The following is a 15,552-nucleotide window of genomic DNA, read 5'->3' as shown; positions in this document are numbered from 1 at the left end:
ATTCCTTCTTTTCTCTTCTCTTTTTTTTTTTCTTCCACCATCTCACCTGCCTCCCTGGTATTTTCCTCTCATTCCTTCCATTTTTCCTCTCCTTCTTTACCCCCCTCTCTTCTCATCTCCTTCCCGATGTGTCTCAGTAGGATCTGCACATTCTAATCTGTTCTGCCTGAATGCCCCTAACGGACAAACACACACACACACACACACACACACACACACACACACACACACACACACACACACACAGTTTCTCACACCCACTAGCTCACTTTCACAGACGCCATGACACACACACTTTTTCCTCTTCATCGTCTCTCTCGCTCTCTCTCTCGCTCTCGCTCTCTCTCTCGCCCTCTCTCTCTCTGACACAAATGAGCACCTGCAGGCTCACTTGGATAAGCACACACACACACACACACACGTGCAGAACGGAGGCAAGTGTACATACACAGAAACGGACACACACACACACACACAAACAGGCTGTCTGTCTTGTCAGCAGCTGGCTCCTGGGGTCTGCCCTTCTGCTGCTGTTTTTGTCTATTCCTTCATTTAATATGGATGCTCTGTGTGTGTGTGTGTGTGTGTATGTGTGTATATTTCAAAAGAGTGTGTGTTAGACTGTGTAGCATCATGTGTGTCTAGGAGTGAACTAGAACTTTTTTTTCACCCTTCTTTCTAGGACTTTTCCTTGAGCTCATTGTGTGTTTACCAATAAGCTGTTTACAGTATTTACTGAAGTAAAACTGACAAGTTAACTCATTGGTTACAGGTTGAAATCAAGCTCATAGCCTCTACACATCCAGACATGGATTCCTGGGTTTGTATTTCTATCTTAACTCTCTTTCTCTTCTTCTTCAGGCTATGAGAAGTACAACTCCATGCGAGCAGACCCCTCCCTGTGTTTCTTGGAGAGGGTGGGCATGCCAGACGCCAAGGCTATCGCTGCTGAGCAGAGGGGCTCCGACATGATGGCAGATGGTGTCGAGGGGTAAGAGAGCAGGCATCACTGACCAAAAAGCAGCCTTTTTGCTTCATCTTCCTTCTAGTAGTGTTTTGCTCCTTTTTTTAGTCTCTCATTGATCATAGTTTAAAACCTTTTCCAGTCTCTTCCTCTGTCCTTTACACTCTCACCATTCTCTACTAACACTTAACCTTAAGTAGTGCCCAGAATGTCTGCAGCTTGTTATAAACAAACATAAATGACTCAGATTTAAAGCAGACCAAAGCAAATATCTTTAAAAAGGTATGAGAAGGAGGAATTGGTTGTGTCTCTTGTCTTCTGAAGCCCTTTCACCATCTTTAGCTATTCCTTTTCCTCTTCTCTTGGTTGTCAAGTCTTCAAATTTTAAAATTTTCAGTTTGTGAAATTTAGCAGCCTTGCAGCAAAATCTTGAATTTCTTGCCTGTCCCTCCAACCCTCTACAGTGAGGACGAGGATCCAGAATACAAGCCACTACGTATGCCTTTCAAAGACGACATGGATGATTTCACCAACTCTCCACTGGATGACAAAGATGACACGGCGGAAGGCGAAGCTGAAGGTAAACTTTGAATTCACCCAGAGGGAGAGGGTGAGAGGTGTTCTCAAAGCAGATTCATTTAAAAGTCATTTTTAATAGCATTTTAGAACAAGTGATGAGATGATGATGATGATGATGATAAGGTTCCTTGCTGCATGCCTCGTCCCTCACTCTCCTCTCTCTCTTCCCCCTGAAAGGTAAATCAGCTGAAAATGGTCAAAGCGCGCCTTCTGCAGGTGGAGCCACAGGTTCCAACGAGCGTCTCTATTGGCCAGCGGCCTCAGCTCTGACAGCCCGCCTGCGCCGCCTCATCACGGCCTACCAGCGCTCCAACCGCAGAGAGCAGCTCCGCCAGGAGGCACTCAACCGGCCTGATGGTCGCCGACGACGACGCAGGGAGTTCCTGCCCTCCATTGCCATGGTTACTGAGGCAGGAGGTGGGGCAGCATACATCCAAGATGGAGCTGGAGTGTTCATGGCTGAAGGAAGCCCGTACCTGGCTAAAGGAAGTGCTTACTTTGCCAAAGGTGGGCAGTTCATGCCAGAGGCTTCACCGGTGATGACCGCCAGCTCTCTGATGGCTGATGGAGCCGTGTACTACAAGGAGAGGAGACAAAGGTAGCATCGCATTTTCTGAGTCATTTATGAATATGTTCAGTATTTGCACAGGGATACTAAAGATTATTAGATTCAAATATCACCCCATCGTAATACAGCAGCACCTAAAAGCACATAAGAGTCAAGTCAACCCTCAGGTGGTATTAAACACAGGACTGTTGTACTGAGATGTATCATATTGTATCTTGGTTGGAGTTGTTGTGTCCTCCTGCTCGTATTTGATCATCAGTTCTTCTCATATTTAAACACACAGTACTTTTTGGTAGTTAAACCCTTTCTTGTGTGTTTTTTACTCTGTCAGATGGACTCGTCGTGAGGAGGCCGACTTCTACCGCGTTGTGTCCACCTTTGGAGTCGTCTTTGACACCCAACGTCAGAAATTTGATTGGACACAATTCAGAGCTTTTGCCAGATTGGACAAGAAAACAGACGAGAGCTTGGAGAAATATTACTACTCATTCATCGCCATGTGCAAACGAGTCTGCCGCATGCAGGTCAAGACTGAGACAGGTAAGAGGAGAAGACACTGCTAGAGAGAGATGTTCAGATGTTCATTCTCTAAAAAAATGTCATGTCATATTATTAAATGTCATTTTCATATTAGCAGTGGTGTCATCAATCGTAAATTTAACTGTCTGCCCATTCCCTCACCCAGAACTCCCAGACCCGACCCTGATCATCGACCCCATCACAGAGGAGCGCGCCTCTCGCACGCTGTACCGCATTGAGCTGCTCCGCCGCATCCGAGAGCAAGTCCTCCCCCATCCGCTGCTTTCTGAGCGCCTCAAGCTCTGTCAGCCCTCCCCAGACCTCCCGGAGTGGTGGGAGTGTGGCCGCCATGACCGAGACCTCCTCCTGGGGGCCTCCAAACACGGCGTAAGCCGGACAGATTATCACATCTTAAACGACCCTACCTTGGCCTTTCTGGAAGCCCACCAGCGCTTTACCAGCCAGCGAGGGGCCGGCGTCGGTATGGGAACCCAGGGAGAGATCACCAAAGCTGGGGTGGGAGAAGCGGAAAGCGCCTCCGCACCCCTCCTCACCCCCGCAGAGCTGGCGAGCGCGACAGCTGCTGCCAAAATTGCTGTTAACGCAGCTAAAGAAGAGGAGGGAGAAGGGAAGGAGGTGAAGACTGAGGAAGGGAAAGCAGAGACAGAGGTTAAAATGGAGGTAGAGGAAGGAGATGCCAACAGCATTCCATGTACCAAGACCGAAACTCCTGATGAACAGAAGGAAAATGAGGGAGAGGTTGGAGAAGGGAAAGAAGAGACAGCTGCTTCACCAGGGGAGGAGGTCAAGAAAGAAGAGGAAGAGGCGCAGCCAAAAATAGAAAAAGAGGAACAGGAAGAGTCGAAAGAGGAGCAGAGTGAAGAAGGAGAGAAGAGCTCCAAGCCGGCAGATGACCAAGATAAAGACCTGATAGAAGAGGAGAAGAAGAGTCCAACTCCTGTTGACGCTGTTGGGGACCAGAAGGAGACAAAGACTGAGCTCCCAGAACATCCCGACTCCTCTCCTAAAGCACAAGCAGGCAACAAGACTGCAGAGGAGGAAGACAAAGAGGAGAGGGGGAACCCCGAGTCTCCTAAATCTCCAAAGTCAGCTGACACAGAGAAAAGCCCAGAGGAGGAAGAAGAGGAGAGGATGGACGAAGACGACAAATCAGAGAAATCCTCTCAAGCTGAAGGTAGGGTGAAGTTAAATGCTTTGACGTTAGCTTGGAGGTAGTCAGTCATTGATCTCAGTGGTGATTATGTTTAAGTTTTGGTTTACCAGGGAGGTGATGACGTAAAGTTCTACACAGTATAGATGTCTCTCTCTCTCTCTTACTTTAGTTGTACTCCTGTTAATTAGGATGCTTTTAGTCAACCAGTTTATTTGTCCTGGTTGTCAGCCGTCATTCCTGACACCACACTCGGTCACAGTAGTGTTGGGTCAGGTCTGGTGTTTCCCCTCGTGACTTGGCAGAGTTTTAATGAGTCTAAGTTCCAAGGGCGAGACAATAAAATGAGTTTGGATCCCTTGATAACAATTTGGAAACCCTTTTTAATTAAGAGTTGCAACGTGACTTTCCCTCTCTATGCACAGCGAGCGCTGCGTCAGAGCAGAAGAACTTTGATGAGGAGAGTATCGCGTCTCTGAGCACTTCGGCCCGAGACGAAACCAGAGACGGGTTTTGCCCCGACGACCTGCCGGAAACTTCCGCACTGCAGGCCTCACAGGACAGAGCCTACGCCTTCTCCTTCTGGCCTAAGGTGAGTCACAAAGAACAGCCTGCAGACACAAGTAAAGGCCGGCTAATTAACATTGTATCACATGGTCACAAGTCTCTTCTACTGTTCCTACATATGTTTTACATCAAAGTACAGCTGAAAGAATCAGCCGATTAGTCAATTGACATCAAAATAGTTGTAATTTTCTAATATTCATCGATTAGTCATTTTTAAAGCAGAAAGGCCAAACATTCACTGATTCCAGCTTTTTGTGTAAAAACACATAAATTAGGAATAAACACATCTCACTAATATAATCCTGTTTCAAAATAAAGGTCTCTATGTGCTGTAGAGGTAACATGTATACAGAAAGGAAGACAAAGCTCTGTAGAACAGTCCCATCATCAGCTCTCTCCACCCTCAGGACCGAGTGATGATCAACAGGATGGATAACATCTGCGAGGCCGTCCTGAAGGGCAAGTGGCCTGTCAACCGAAGGCACATCTTTGACTTCCCCAGCAACCTGTTGCCGGGGCACGGCTCCACGGTAACCGCAGCGGCCGTAGCCACGGCGACCGAGAGCCCACTGCAGAGGCGGAGCTTGGCCGAGCTGACGATGGCCGGCATCCACACGCCTTACAGTGGGAGTGAAGATAAAACACTATCGCCGCAGGTTCATGTGAGTGCACACACACACACACACACACACAAAGGTCAGACCTTTGCAAATATTTGACAGCCATTCTTTTATCTTTTATTCAATATGTTCAAACAACTCTTCTACTTCATCAGTAGCTTATTAGTCTTCTTTTTGGGGAAGGAAATACCATCTGCCATCATTGCTACTGAGGTACCACTTTTAACAGTTGATTCGCTGTTGCAGGACGACGCTCTGAGCCTGACAGTGCCTCGACAAAGGAGGAGGAGGAGGAGGAAGATCGAGATTGAGGCAGAGAGAGCAGCCAAGAGACGCAATCTGATGGAGATGGTGGCTCAGCTGAGAGAGAGCCACGCTGCTGTCGAGTCTCAGAGTCAGGCTATAGACCTCACCAAGGTGCTCGCACAAACTCACCAACATGGAGTTCATTAGTTTAGATTAGAAACTATGTTGCCAGGCATCCAAAAATTAACTATTAAACACATTTTTACATACAAAAAAAGTCAAGTTCGTTAACTAAAACGGATGTGATTTGCTGTTCAGGGTATGCATCATCACCACAAGGCCTCTCCCTCATTGAGCGGCTTCCCCAGTGCCCTGGTGACAAGCCCCTCCCTCAAGGCCCAGATGGAGTTACTGCAGCAAGCCCCGCCCTCCGGACACAGAGCCAATGGCTCACTAGAGGCTGACCTGCCCATCATGAGGAGGAGGCGAGGCCGCAGGAAAAATGTGGAGGGCCTTGAGCTCCTGTTTATGGGCAACAAGAGAGCAGGAGGGGTACGTGTGTGTGTGTGTGTGTGTGTGTGTGTGTGTGTGTGTGTGTGTGTTAAAGTTTTAGAGACACCGAAGGCAGTATATGAGCATCTGAATTAAATTCCCTCCATTCTCTCTCTGTCCCTATTGGACATTCAGGATGATGCTGATGGGACAAAGGTTTCAGGTGTGGAGGGGGTTCGGGACACTGCTCGTGCCCACAGACCCCTCACAGTCCCCGAGCAGAGCCCCAGTGCCAGATCCCTAGCATCCGGCAGTCTGGAGGAGGAGGAGGCAGCAGTTTCCAACAAAGAGCTGGGAGAGTGGCTGAGGCAGCACCCCACATACACCATGGACATGGCTGGATTTACACCAGTACGTCATTTCTAATGCGTTTTTCCTCTCGTTAATCTATCCGCTGTCTTCTTCATGAGTGTCTGCAATCATCTTCTGTAATTCACGTTATTCACACAGACCTTTCTGTTTGTCTCTCTACTACAGAAGAGCGAGGAGTTACTGCTGTCTCAGTTCTCTAAGCCCAAGCAGAAGCGCCATCGCTGTCGAAACCCCAACAAGATCGACATCAACACCCTGACTGGAGAGGAGCGAGTGCCTGTGGTCAACAGACGCAATGGACGCAAGGTAAGCTGACACAAACGAGCCATGTGCATAGTATATACTGTTCAGGAGATGCTATCTAAGGACAAGTGGCTTGTCAAGTGTATGATTTTTCATGAGAAACTAATTTCATCTTCCTGTTCTGTAGATGGGCGGGGCCATGGCTCCACCAATGAAGGAGCTTCCCAGATGGTTATTGGAGAACCCAGAGTTTTCTATCGCCCCTGATTGGACAGACATTGTCAAACAGTCGGTGAGTATCTGAGTATGAGTGAGTATGATTTCTCGCCTCCTGTGTAAAATGTTTCAAATGAAACTGCCAGTCCCAAATGAAAATGATTATTTCATTATACACATTGCCAGCTTAGACTTCCTTGTGAATTTAAGTAGTTTTCTAACCTAAACCTCCTCCTCTACACAGGGATTCCTCCCAGAAGCTATGTTTGACCGCCTTCTTACTGGCCCTGTGGTCAGGGAGGAGGGCGTCCGTCGCCGGGGGCGACGACCCAAATCTGAGATTGCCAAGGCAGCGGCTGCTGCCCAGGCGGCAGCAGCAGCTCAGGCTGCACAGGCTTCACTGGCTACTGCTGCTTCAACTGCAGGTACGAACTACTGCTGAACCACCAAACACGTCACATCGGTCCCACATGATTTAATAAACCCACTAGAACCTTGTGACATGAACTAGTTTCCAGTTTTGCAGCACCTGTTAATTTCCTGAATCCATATAATGTGAGATGAGGGCTGATTTAGCTTCAGAGCTGCATTTTGACTCAATGTATGTGTATGTGTGTGTGTCTGCAGGAGGCATCAACCCTCTGCTGCTGAACAGTCTGTTTGGAGGGATGGACCTGTCGTCCCTCCAGAGCCTGCAGTCTCTCCAGTTGGCTGCTGGTCTGATGGCCTTCCCTTCCCCCACTGATCCCAAGCAGGCTGCCGCCAGCGCCGCCGCCACCTCCATGCTGCCCCTCATGCTGCCCGGCATGGGAGGCCTTCCCAACATGGCCGCCGCTCTGCCCAATATGTTCAGTCTAGGTGGGCTGTTCGGTGGTAACCTGGCAACAGCTGCAGCCGCCGCCGCTGCATCCAACTCCGCTCTCGCCACCGCATCAGGGAACACCAACGGCACAATGGAGGGAGAGGGCAACAAAACGGCGCTGACGAAGAGAGAGGCAGAGGAAAAAGAAGAGGGAGAAGACTGTGATGAGGCGGGAGAGGAGGAAGAAGAGGAGGCTGAGGGAAATGAGGAAAAAGTGAAGAAGGCAAAGAAGAAGAAGATGGAGAAATCAAATAATGATGTCACTGCAGCTCCTCAGACCCCAGCAGCTGACTCGCCAGCTGACTCATCCATCAACGGTGACGCCACCGCTCTGCTGGCCGCTGCCGGCATGTCCGCCAACTCTCTGGCGTTCAACCCCTTCCTCCTCTCCACCATGGCCCCCGGCCTCCTCTACCCCTCCATGTTCCTACCTCCAGGCCTCGCCGGGCTCAGCCTGCCCGGCTTCCCCACCGCCTCCACCCTGGCCGAGCTCCAGAGCGCCATGGCCGGAGCGCTGGGAGGCAACGCTGTGAACACAAACCCCCCGAGAGACGAGGAGAAGACGGGGCTGAAAGCTACAGGAGGAGAGGAGGAGGACGAGGAGGAGGAGGAGGAAGAGGAGGCGCAGGGAGGAGAGAGTGACTTGGCTGAGGAGAAGGAGGGAGGAGCGGAAGAGACGAAAGGCGACGCTGAGGATTCAGCTCTGGAAGATGGAGGGATGGGAGGAGAGGAGGAGGAGGAGGAGGACACGTCTCCACAGAAGGACAAGAGTGACTGAAATAAAACAAAACTGACTGGCCTTGGACATTTCCTCCCCCTCTGACCTCCCCCGCCACGTTTACACGCCTCCACCACCACAAATATCCAAATTATTATGAATCCTGTTTTTTTTTTTTTTTTTTCCTTTTACGTTGTTGTTGATGATTTCTCTCTCACTCTTTGTTGTTTCTTTTTTTTGGCCAGGTATATTAACTATGCGTCAGAGAGGACGAGGTGCGTGCGTTAAGTTAAATCTCTCTGAGCGATAGTGTAGTCAGGGAAAATCCTCACAGCCCGCTCACTCAGAGCTCGGCTCCTGTTCAAAGACTGTTTCTCTCTATCTGGTCGGCCTGTGTGCACTGTGAACGGTGCATCTACACTTCTCTCTCACATAGGACTTTACAAAGTTCCAATAGTACTATTATTATTATTATTATTGCTGCTTTCAGCTCTCAGATTTTTGTTGTACTTTTTTAAAAAAAAATTTTTGCTTCCTTCCTCTTCGTCTGGACTGTTTGTTGTTGGTTGTTGGCAGCATCTCATCAGAAGAGAAGAAATGCTCGCTTGGTTCTCAAAAAAAAAAACAGCATTACAGCTAAACCCAGCTGTCTGTCTGACAAAGCTGCTGCAAGAGGAATTGTGGGCAATGGAGTTGATCGAGCTGTTCTGTCGCAGAGCAGATTTTTAAGTTCTCACATATCAGACCAGGTAGACTCTGAGGAGGAAAAAGAAAAACTAGACTGGCCTAAAACTCAGTCTCACACACTGACTACCACAACACAACACAACACACACACACACACACACATATCCCAGACACATACTTGACCATGAGTCGCGCGCGCACACACATATTCAAATGTCCACCACTACACACACACTAACCCCCTAAACCCTCTCTTGTCATGTGACTGTTTCCAGGAGGACTCGTCCCCGCAGCTGTTTTTTCCTTTTTTGAGTGTATATGTGTGTGTGCGCTTGTGCGTGCGTGCGTGTGTGCGTGCACGCTGAACCAATACTGTTAAACCCAGTCCCACACTGTTTGAATACCAGTCTTGAGTCTTTCCACTGCCAGTCTCTGAATCCTGTCTTCTCATTTGGAGGCGGCTGGTTTTTGTGGCGGGAGTGGCAGGCGGGCTGGGTCTGCCGCCAGTCAGGCCCTCTGATTGGTCCGCTTCACGCCGGCGAAACCAACTGTCCTTTCTCTGAGGTCTTCTGTGAAAGGATTTGGAGCGGTGGTCCACACAGGGATGTGATGTTTCAGGTTTATTCTTTAAAAAGGGGGCACATGAGATGGTTAATTTTTTTTTTTTCCCGGTCGCTGCCACATTTAAATCCTTTTTGTTTTTATTTCTCCTTCACATCCCGGTAGTTTCAGACCGAGCGCTGCTCCCTAGTGACCTTCTCCTAATGACTGTTGCTCTAGTCACACACACTGACACCAGGCCTGGCCGAAACAGGACTGAGACACATTTTCAACAGAGTTGGAAATTCACAAGTTTCTATGTCTATATGAAGTTCAACTCTGGTCGCCGAGTCGATTCTTTTTTTTTTAAATACTTGAAAAGCGCGAGTGGTGCTTGATTTGTTTCCATTCCCGAGGGCCAGTTTAAGTGTCTGAGATAAATCAAGCTCCACAAGCGGTTCAAATATTTGACAGTACATTCAAACACAAACAGTGGCCAGGTCTTATTAACATTTGCTATCACAGCCAGCCCAGCAGACGCAGAGAGAGAGCTGGGACGGGGAGGGAGGAGAGATCGGCTTTGGCTCTCTGGAAGACACCTTCCCTGTCAGAGATCCTTGTTCTCGTCTCTAATGCTGAGACAGCAATAACCAAGGCAGCTTTTGAATGTTCCAACATCACTCTCCCAACACACACACATACACACACACACACACACACACACACACACATACACACACTATATGAATAACCACAAGTGTCGTATGAATAGAAAACAAAACTGTAAATGATGACAAATAAGTACTGCAATCAATTTTGTCTCACTCTGTTCCTGTTGATGCACTGGTGTTAAAGAGTTAAAATAATCAGGTACCTTTATTACTTAGCTACTTTTCTTGAAAAAATTGACTTTTTGTTACTTTTAGCCAGCAAGCTGAAGAGCATTACCTCAAAATTCTTATCTAGCCTTGAAGTTTACAGACATACCGTGTAAATGTTTTTTTTCCCTCTTTTTTTTTCTTTTTTTTTTTTTTTTTTGGTGTGTGTCTTTTTTGTTTTTGTTTTTTTTTTTTTTGAGACATCATGTATGATGAATTGTAGCTATGATGCTTTTAATAAAAGTGAATCATGATATTCGCCTAGGAAACCAAACCTCCGCCTGCATCTCATCATTTGTTTCTCTCTGTTCTATTTGTACTTTGTGGGATAAAGCTTTTGTCATGGTTGAAGTTTGTTATCCAGGATGAGACTAGACCTCCACTTCCTGAACCTGAGGGGTGTTTCAAAACTGACGGTAGTCACAGAGCTGCACGTATGAAAAGCAACAACAAAAAAGTAACTTTTGACAGCATGTTGTTGGTTTGGTGGATTCAAATCCTGTATGAGAAATTTAATGTATGAGATGCAACATGACGGCAAATAACTTAAAAGTATCAAATAGGAACCCACCCAGATCATTTCCTTAATGACAAGAAAATAAAAGAAGTACTTCTGTTTGATTTCATTACTCTATAAATGACAGAACAGCTTCCACATGGTGAAGACACCTTCAGATTGGCTGCCTGCTCCTCTGGTATTTTTAAACAATGGATTTCAAGTGAAGCTGATCAGCCTATGAGAATGTTTTTCAGGACTTAAAGGACTGTTACACAAATTTGCATGTCTGTCTTAAAACAACAGTCAGGTGTTGATATGAATACTTAAACAAGTTTTGCTTAATAGAAGTGATGGGGGACAAAATCCAGGCCTTTTAAATGTATTTAAAAGTTTATGTGAAGCTAATATGTCTTCATCTGCTCTAGTTAGACAAATCTTATATATCTTCCAAGGGTACAGTATTTTTTGAACAAAATTCTTTTTGTTGCTGATTCTCCAATGCAGCTCAACAGGGAAACACTGTTCACTGTTAGGGGAATTTTATACTAAAGACTTTCAAATGTATGCACTTGATTTGTCTAACTCAGACTGCTGAAGCTTCAGGTAATATTTTGTCCAATCACTTGCATTGAAAATGAATTAAGAAGGGATCTTAAAGACCAGTATGAACAGGAGGAATGAAGCAAAACCTCAGTGTTTTGCGTCATCAGTGTTCATATTTGAACTGTCCTTTAATGCCTGAGGAGGGTTGTTTTGCTAACATCACTCAAGATGATTCAGTGCCTTATCCGGTACACTTACAACACTAAGGACAAATGTTGTGACATGAGTAACATACATCTGTAAAACTAGAGACAGGAAGTCTATTTTAGACAACGTAAAGACTTGTGCAGACTCAAGAGCAAGGGCACATTTTAACAGTCATACTCATTTTGAAAGTGATATCAACATCGATGTGGTCTGATCTGTTAATCACATTGGAGGAGGCATACATCACAGAATTTGAACTAGTGTCTCGAACAGAATGTGTCAACAGTCACTTCATGAATAAGAGGTGAAGCAGAAGCAAGAAGGACATATTAATGAGTTGAACTCATAAAGGCCTGTTAGCAGCCCCTACAGGCCACAGTGGTCATTACATATAGCTGGACCGCACTGGTGAGAGCAGGCCAGTATCAATAAACTCAACTATTTGGTTTGATCTGAATGTTGTGGTCATATAACAGTATGCAGCTTGTGTCAGCATTAACAAGGAAAACAGTGAGAGCTGAACTAACCTTTCAGGTCAAATAGAGGTGAAATAAGAAAAAAGGAAACTGTGTGTGTGTGTGTGTGTGTGTGTGTGTGTGTGTGTGTGTGTGTGTGTGTGAGTGCGGGTGCATGTGTGTGTGTCTGTGGGTGTCTGTGTGTGTGTGTGCACGTGCACATGCACCACTCCAGCCAGCCGTCAGATATGGCCTCTCTCCCACTGGAGCTGCTGACAAAACACAAACTGACAGCCAGACCCCACTGCCCACTATTTGTGTGTATGTGTGTGTGTGTGTGTGTGTGTGTGTGTCAGTGACAGACCAGAATGGACAATATGTGTGAGATTTTAGCTGTTCTTTTCTTGTACCATGCATCTACAAGCTTCAATCTAATGTACACTGCATTCAAAGACCCACTGAGGTGTCGCTTCATAATAGAATAATGTGTAAATGCAGCAATTGTCAGACTAATAGTCCATGTGCTAGCTGTTAGTTTAAAAAAAATCTTTATATTTGCAGTAAAGTCAGTTAAACTCTTTGCAGAGTGAAAAAATCTGTCATGAGCTGCAGATTCACCACATAAAGGTTGATGCACTTACATACGAACTGCACTTACTGAAAATATATCTCACACCAACAACCCAAAAATAGAAGCAGAGTCTACACAAGCTGTACATCCGCATTGGCGTTTGACAAAAGAAACACCACATGTTCTGGCTTTGATGCTGGATCTTCTTGAATGCCTGTTTCTTCTGTCATATCATTGGTAGGTTCAGGTCATGTGATCTCCAAAACTCATTGTTCCTGACTGAGATTGGTCAACTGGGACAGGGGCAGCTTCCATTTGTTTTTCTCGACAAAGTAAAAACTGTTCGCTTGTACTCACCATCAACCTAAAACATGCTATAAATGTTATGTTATGTATCCTTAAACCTGCAATAACTGATTTTTGGCCACTTGGGGGCAGCAGAAACAAGGCGTGAACATAATAATATTATAATATAGGCAACATGTTAGCAGATACGAGCCACGCACATTATACGCTGTTAATGTGTTAATGTGCCTATACTACTTATACTGTCTGTTGACCAACAGCTGTGTTGACTTTATTAGCTGAAGGAGAAATGTAGTGTGGAGTCCAAAATGGAGGAAGCTAGCCTCGAGGTCGCTGGTCATGACAGAATAAAAGTTTTAGTGTAAGAAATTTAAAGTACTGTATATACTAAGACATTTATAGTAGTGTCTACACTCCGATAGAGGTTTCATAACGGTGTTTTGTTTTTAGCTGATGAGTTAGTTAACCTGCTCTCTTGCTAATTAGTGATGTAGTGATAGGGAGTCAATGGAATGTCCCCACATGAATAGTAATACAAGCATAAGTGTGTGTGAGAGGGTGTGTTTACTCTAGCAGACAGTAGAGAGGTGGAGTGTGTGTGTGTGTGCGTGCGTGTGACAGACGTCTGGCCTAATCGCCTTGCTGGAGGAAGTGGGACGTGAAATCCACCAGCCGCCCCATACCACACGCACAGACACACACACACACACACACAAACACACACACACACACACTGATCTACCAACCCAGCATGTAGTCTTGTCTTCTATCCTCATTTCTCCTTCCAGGAATTTTTGAAAAAAATATTAAAAAAAAAAATTCAGGCCATGCACTGGTCCCTGTGAAAATGTTGAAATGACACAATTAGAAATTCTATTAAAAAATACACTAATACATGTTATACATTATATATACATTTACTATATAGATCATTTGATAGATCAAAGATATTTGAAGCTGTGATGAAATAATTATATTGACTTGTTTTAACGCAGGAATTCAGTTTACTTAAAATGCTCTATAGGCTTACTGATTTTGTTTGCTGAAATGATTTTAATATGCGTAGCAGCAAAGCAAAACTCCATGTTGAACAGTGATACAGTGGGACACAGCCTGGCTTTGTTTCTGAAGGATCGTTAGTCTGAAGCTGCTCTGCTGGCATCATGGCTCTGTCTGTATCTATATCACTGCTCGCTGTCTTGCCAGGCTGTGCTCTGCCAGCTAACTTGTAATGAATTTGCCCAGATTAGTGAATATCCAGCCTTATTGTCCAACATACTGCACATCCTGTTGATGATAATCCAGATCTTGAAATCCAAATATCAAATGAGAAAAATCTACTTTAAAGGGGCACTCCGCTGATTTTACACTGAACTTCAGTTTACTAGTCATGAGTAGTAGTATTCAGCCTGTGAAAACAGTTGCATATCTTCTGTGGCTCTGAAGGAGCTCTCTAAAGTTTGTAAAAAAAAAAAAAAAATGTAAAAAAAAAAACCCTGATGATGTCATCAGAATAATCTTGGACTGGGTTTGAGATTTGAGATTTTTACCTGAGAACTTGCGTTGCAAACTGGAGGTGTGGGCTTTGACAGAAGTGGCCATTTAGGAGGCAGGGAGGGCCTAATGGGAGTGCATTATGGGAGGTGTAGGAGACAGTGTTTTTAGATCTAAGCCCATACTAAGGACTTAACACCAGGACATATCAGCTCAACAACATCATCTTATTTTTCTTTTTTATAGTAATGTGGGGTTTTTTTGTTTGTTTTTTGATTTTTTTTGAGTCACCAAATTTAATGGAGGTGTAATACTAAATCACCAGATTTGTAGTATCACCAGAGGATGTAGTATTGTGTGTGTATCAAAGCCTGATATATCTTATTCCTCTGTGTCATAGAGTGCCATTTTTGACCCAAAACTAATAAAAAACAGATCAATTAGCCTCCCTGTTGCACTGGGTGACATGTTTTTTTATTATCATGAACACACAAACTGTAATATATTTTTTACTCAATTTTTACAGATAGAGAAATACTCAGTAGAGCAACAAATGTGTATTACTATGCCGGTGAAAATAGTCTCCACGAAATGCATTATTTCTTCCTGTTTGAGGAACATTTGCAAAAAACTACAGGTGCTTTAAGACATTACTGAGCCTTTTTTTGAAGATGAAGGTTTATCTTAGTAAGATTTACATCTTTAGTAGGAACCAGTGTGCTCTGGGATGAATGCCACAGACTTTTCCATTTTCCACCAATAATCATTCATTCCTGAATGTGTAAACAAATCTTTAAATGCTTACACAGATCTGTAAATGAATACATAGATCTGTGAATGTGAAAACAAATCTGAATATATATTAGATAGTAATGGCTAAAAGTTCTAAGAATTTTTGCTCCAAGAGCTGGAAATACAGACAAGTCATCAATTACTCTTTAAGGCTTAAAGAGAATCCCACAGCTGAACGACCAAAACAACATGGCAGGATGCCATGCAGCCACAAAACTCATTGTACTGTTCCGGACTGCTTTAACAACAAGCAGAAATAGGCACACCTACATTTCCATAACTTTCCATCTCAGTTAATGAGTGACTGGTCACAACCTATGGAGCCTGGCAGCCTGTGAGCCTGAGCTCAGGGCAAAGAAACCCTTGAGTTACAGACAAATATACACACGCATTTGCAGATCTCCGCCAAAGCCCAAGTGTAGCAAAAATCACATGTAAAAAGA

General features: G+C 45.1%; 1 protein-coding gene across 1 annotated transcript in view; it reads left to right on the top strand.

The window, feature by feature from the left end:
* Positions 1–10,135, top strand: part of chd7 (chromodomain helicase DNA binding protein 7) — a 74,092-nt gene extending 63,957 nt beyond the window's left edge. Inside the window, exons 28-41 of the mRNA XM_044367368.1 lie at positions 862–991; positions 1,429–1,544; positions 1,721–2,141; positions 2,443–2,651; positions 2,797–3,825; positions 4,227–4,393; positions 4,776–5,030; positions 5,235–5,405; positions 5,553–5,786; positions 5,922–6,137; positions 6,264–6,404; positions 6,529–6,633; positions 6,802–6,982; positions 7,185–10,135. Coding sequence (XP_044223303.1) covers positions 862–991; positions 1,429–1,544; positions 1,721–2,141; positions 2,443–2,651; positions 2,797–3,825; positions 4,227–4,393; positions 4,776–5,030; positions 5,235–5,405; positions 5,553–5,786; positions 5,922–6,137; positions 6,264–6,404; positions 6,529–6,633; positions 6,802–6,982; positions 7,185–8,197 — 4,388 coding nt within the window. The 3' untranslated portion in view covers positions 8,198–10,135. The remainder of the gene's footprint in view (positions 1–861; positions 992–1,428; positions 1,545–1,720; positions 2,142–2,442; positions 2,652–2,796; positions 3,826–4,226; positions 4,394–4,775; positions 5,031–5,234; positions 5,406–5,552; positions 5,787–5,921; positions 6,138–6,263; positions 6,405–6,528; positions 6,634–6,801; positions 6,983–7,184) is intronic.
* The last annotated feature ends 5,417 nt before the right edge of the window (positions 10,136–15,552 follow it).

The sequence above is a fragment of the Thunnus albacares genome, chromosome 12 (assembly GCF_914725855.1).
Source record: "Thunnus albacares chromosome 12, fThuAlb1.1, whole genome shotgun sequence".
Taxonomy (NCBI): Eukaryota; Metazoa; Chordata; class Actinopteri; order Scombriformes; family Scombridae; genus Thunnus; species Thunnus albacares.
Note: the sequence above shows the minus strand (reverse complement) of the source record. Positions and strands in the feature narration are given on the sequence as shown.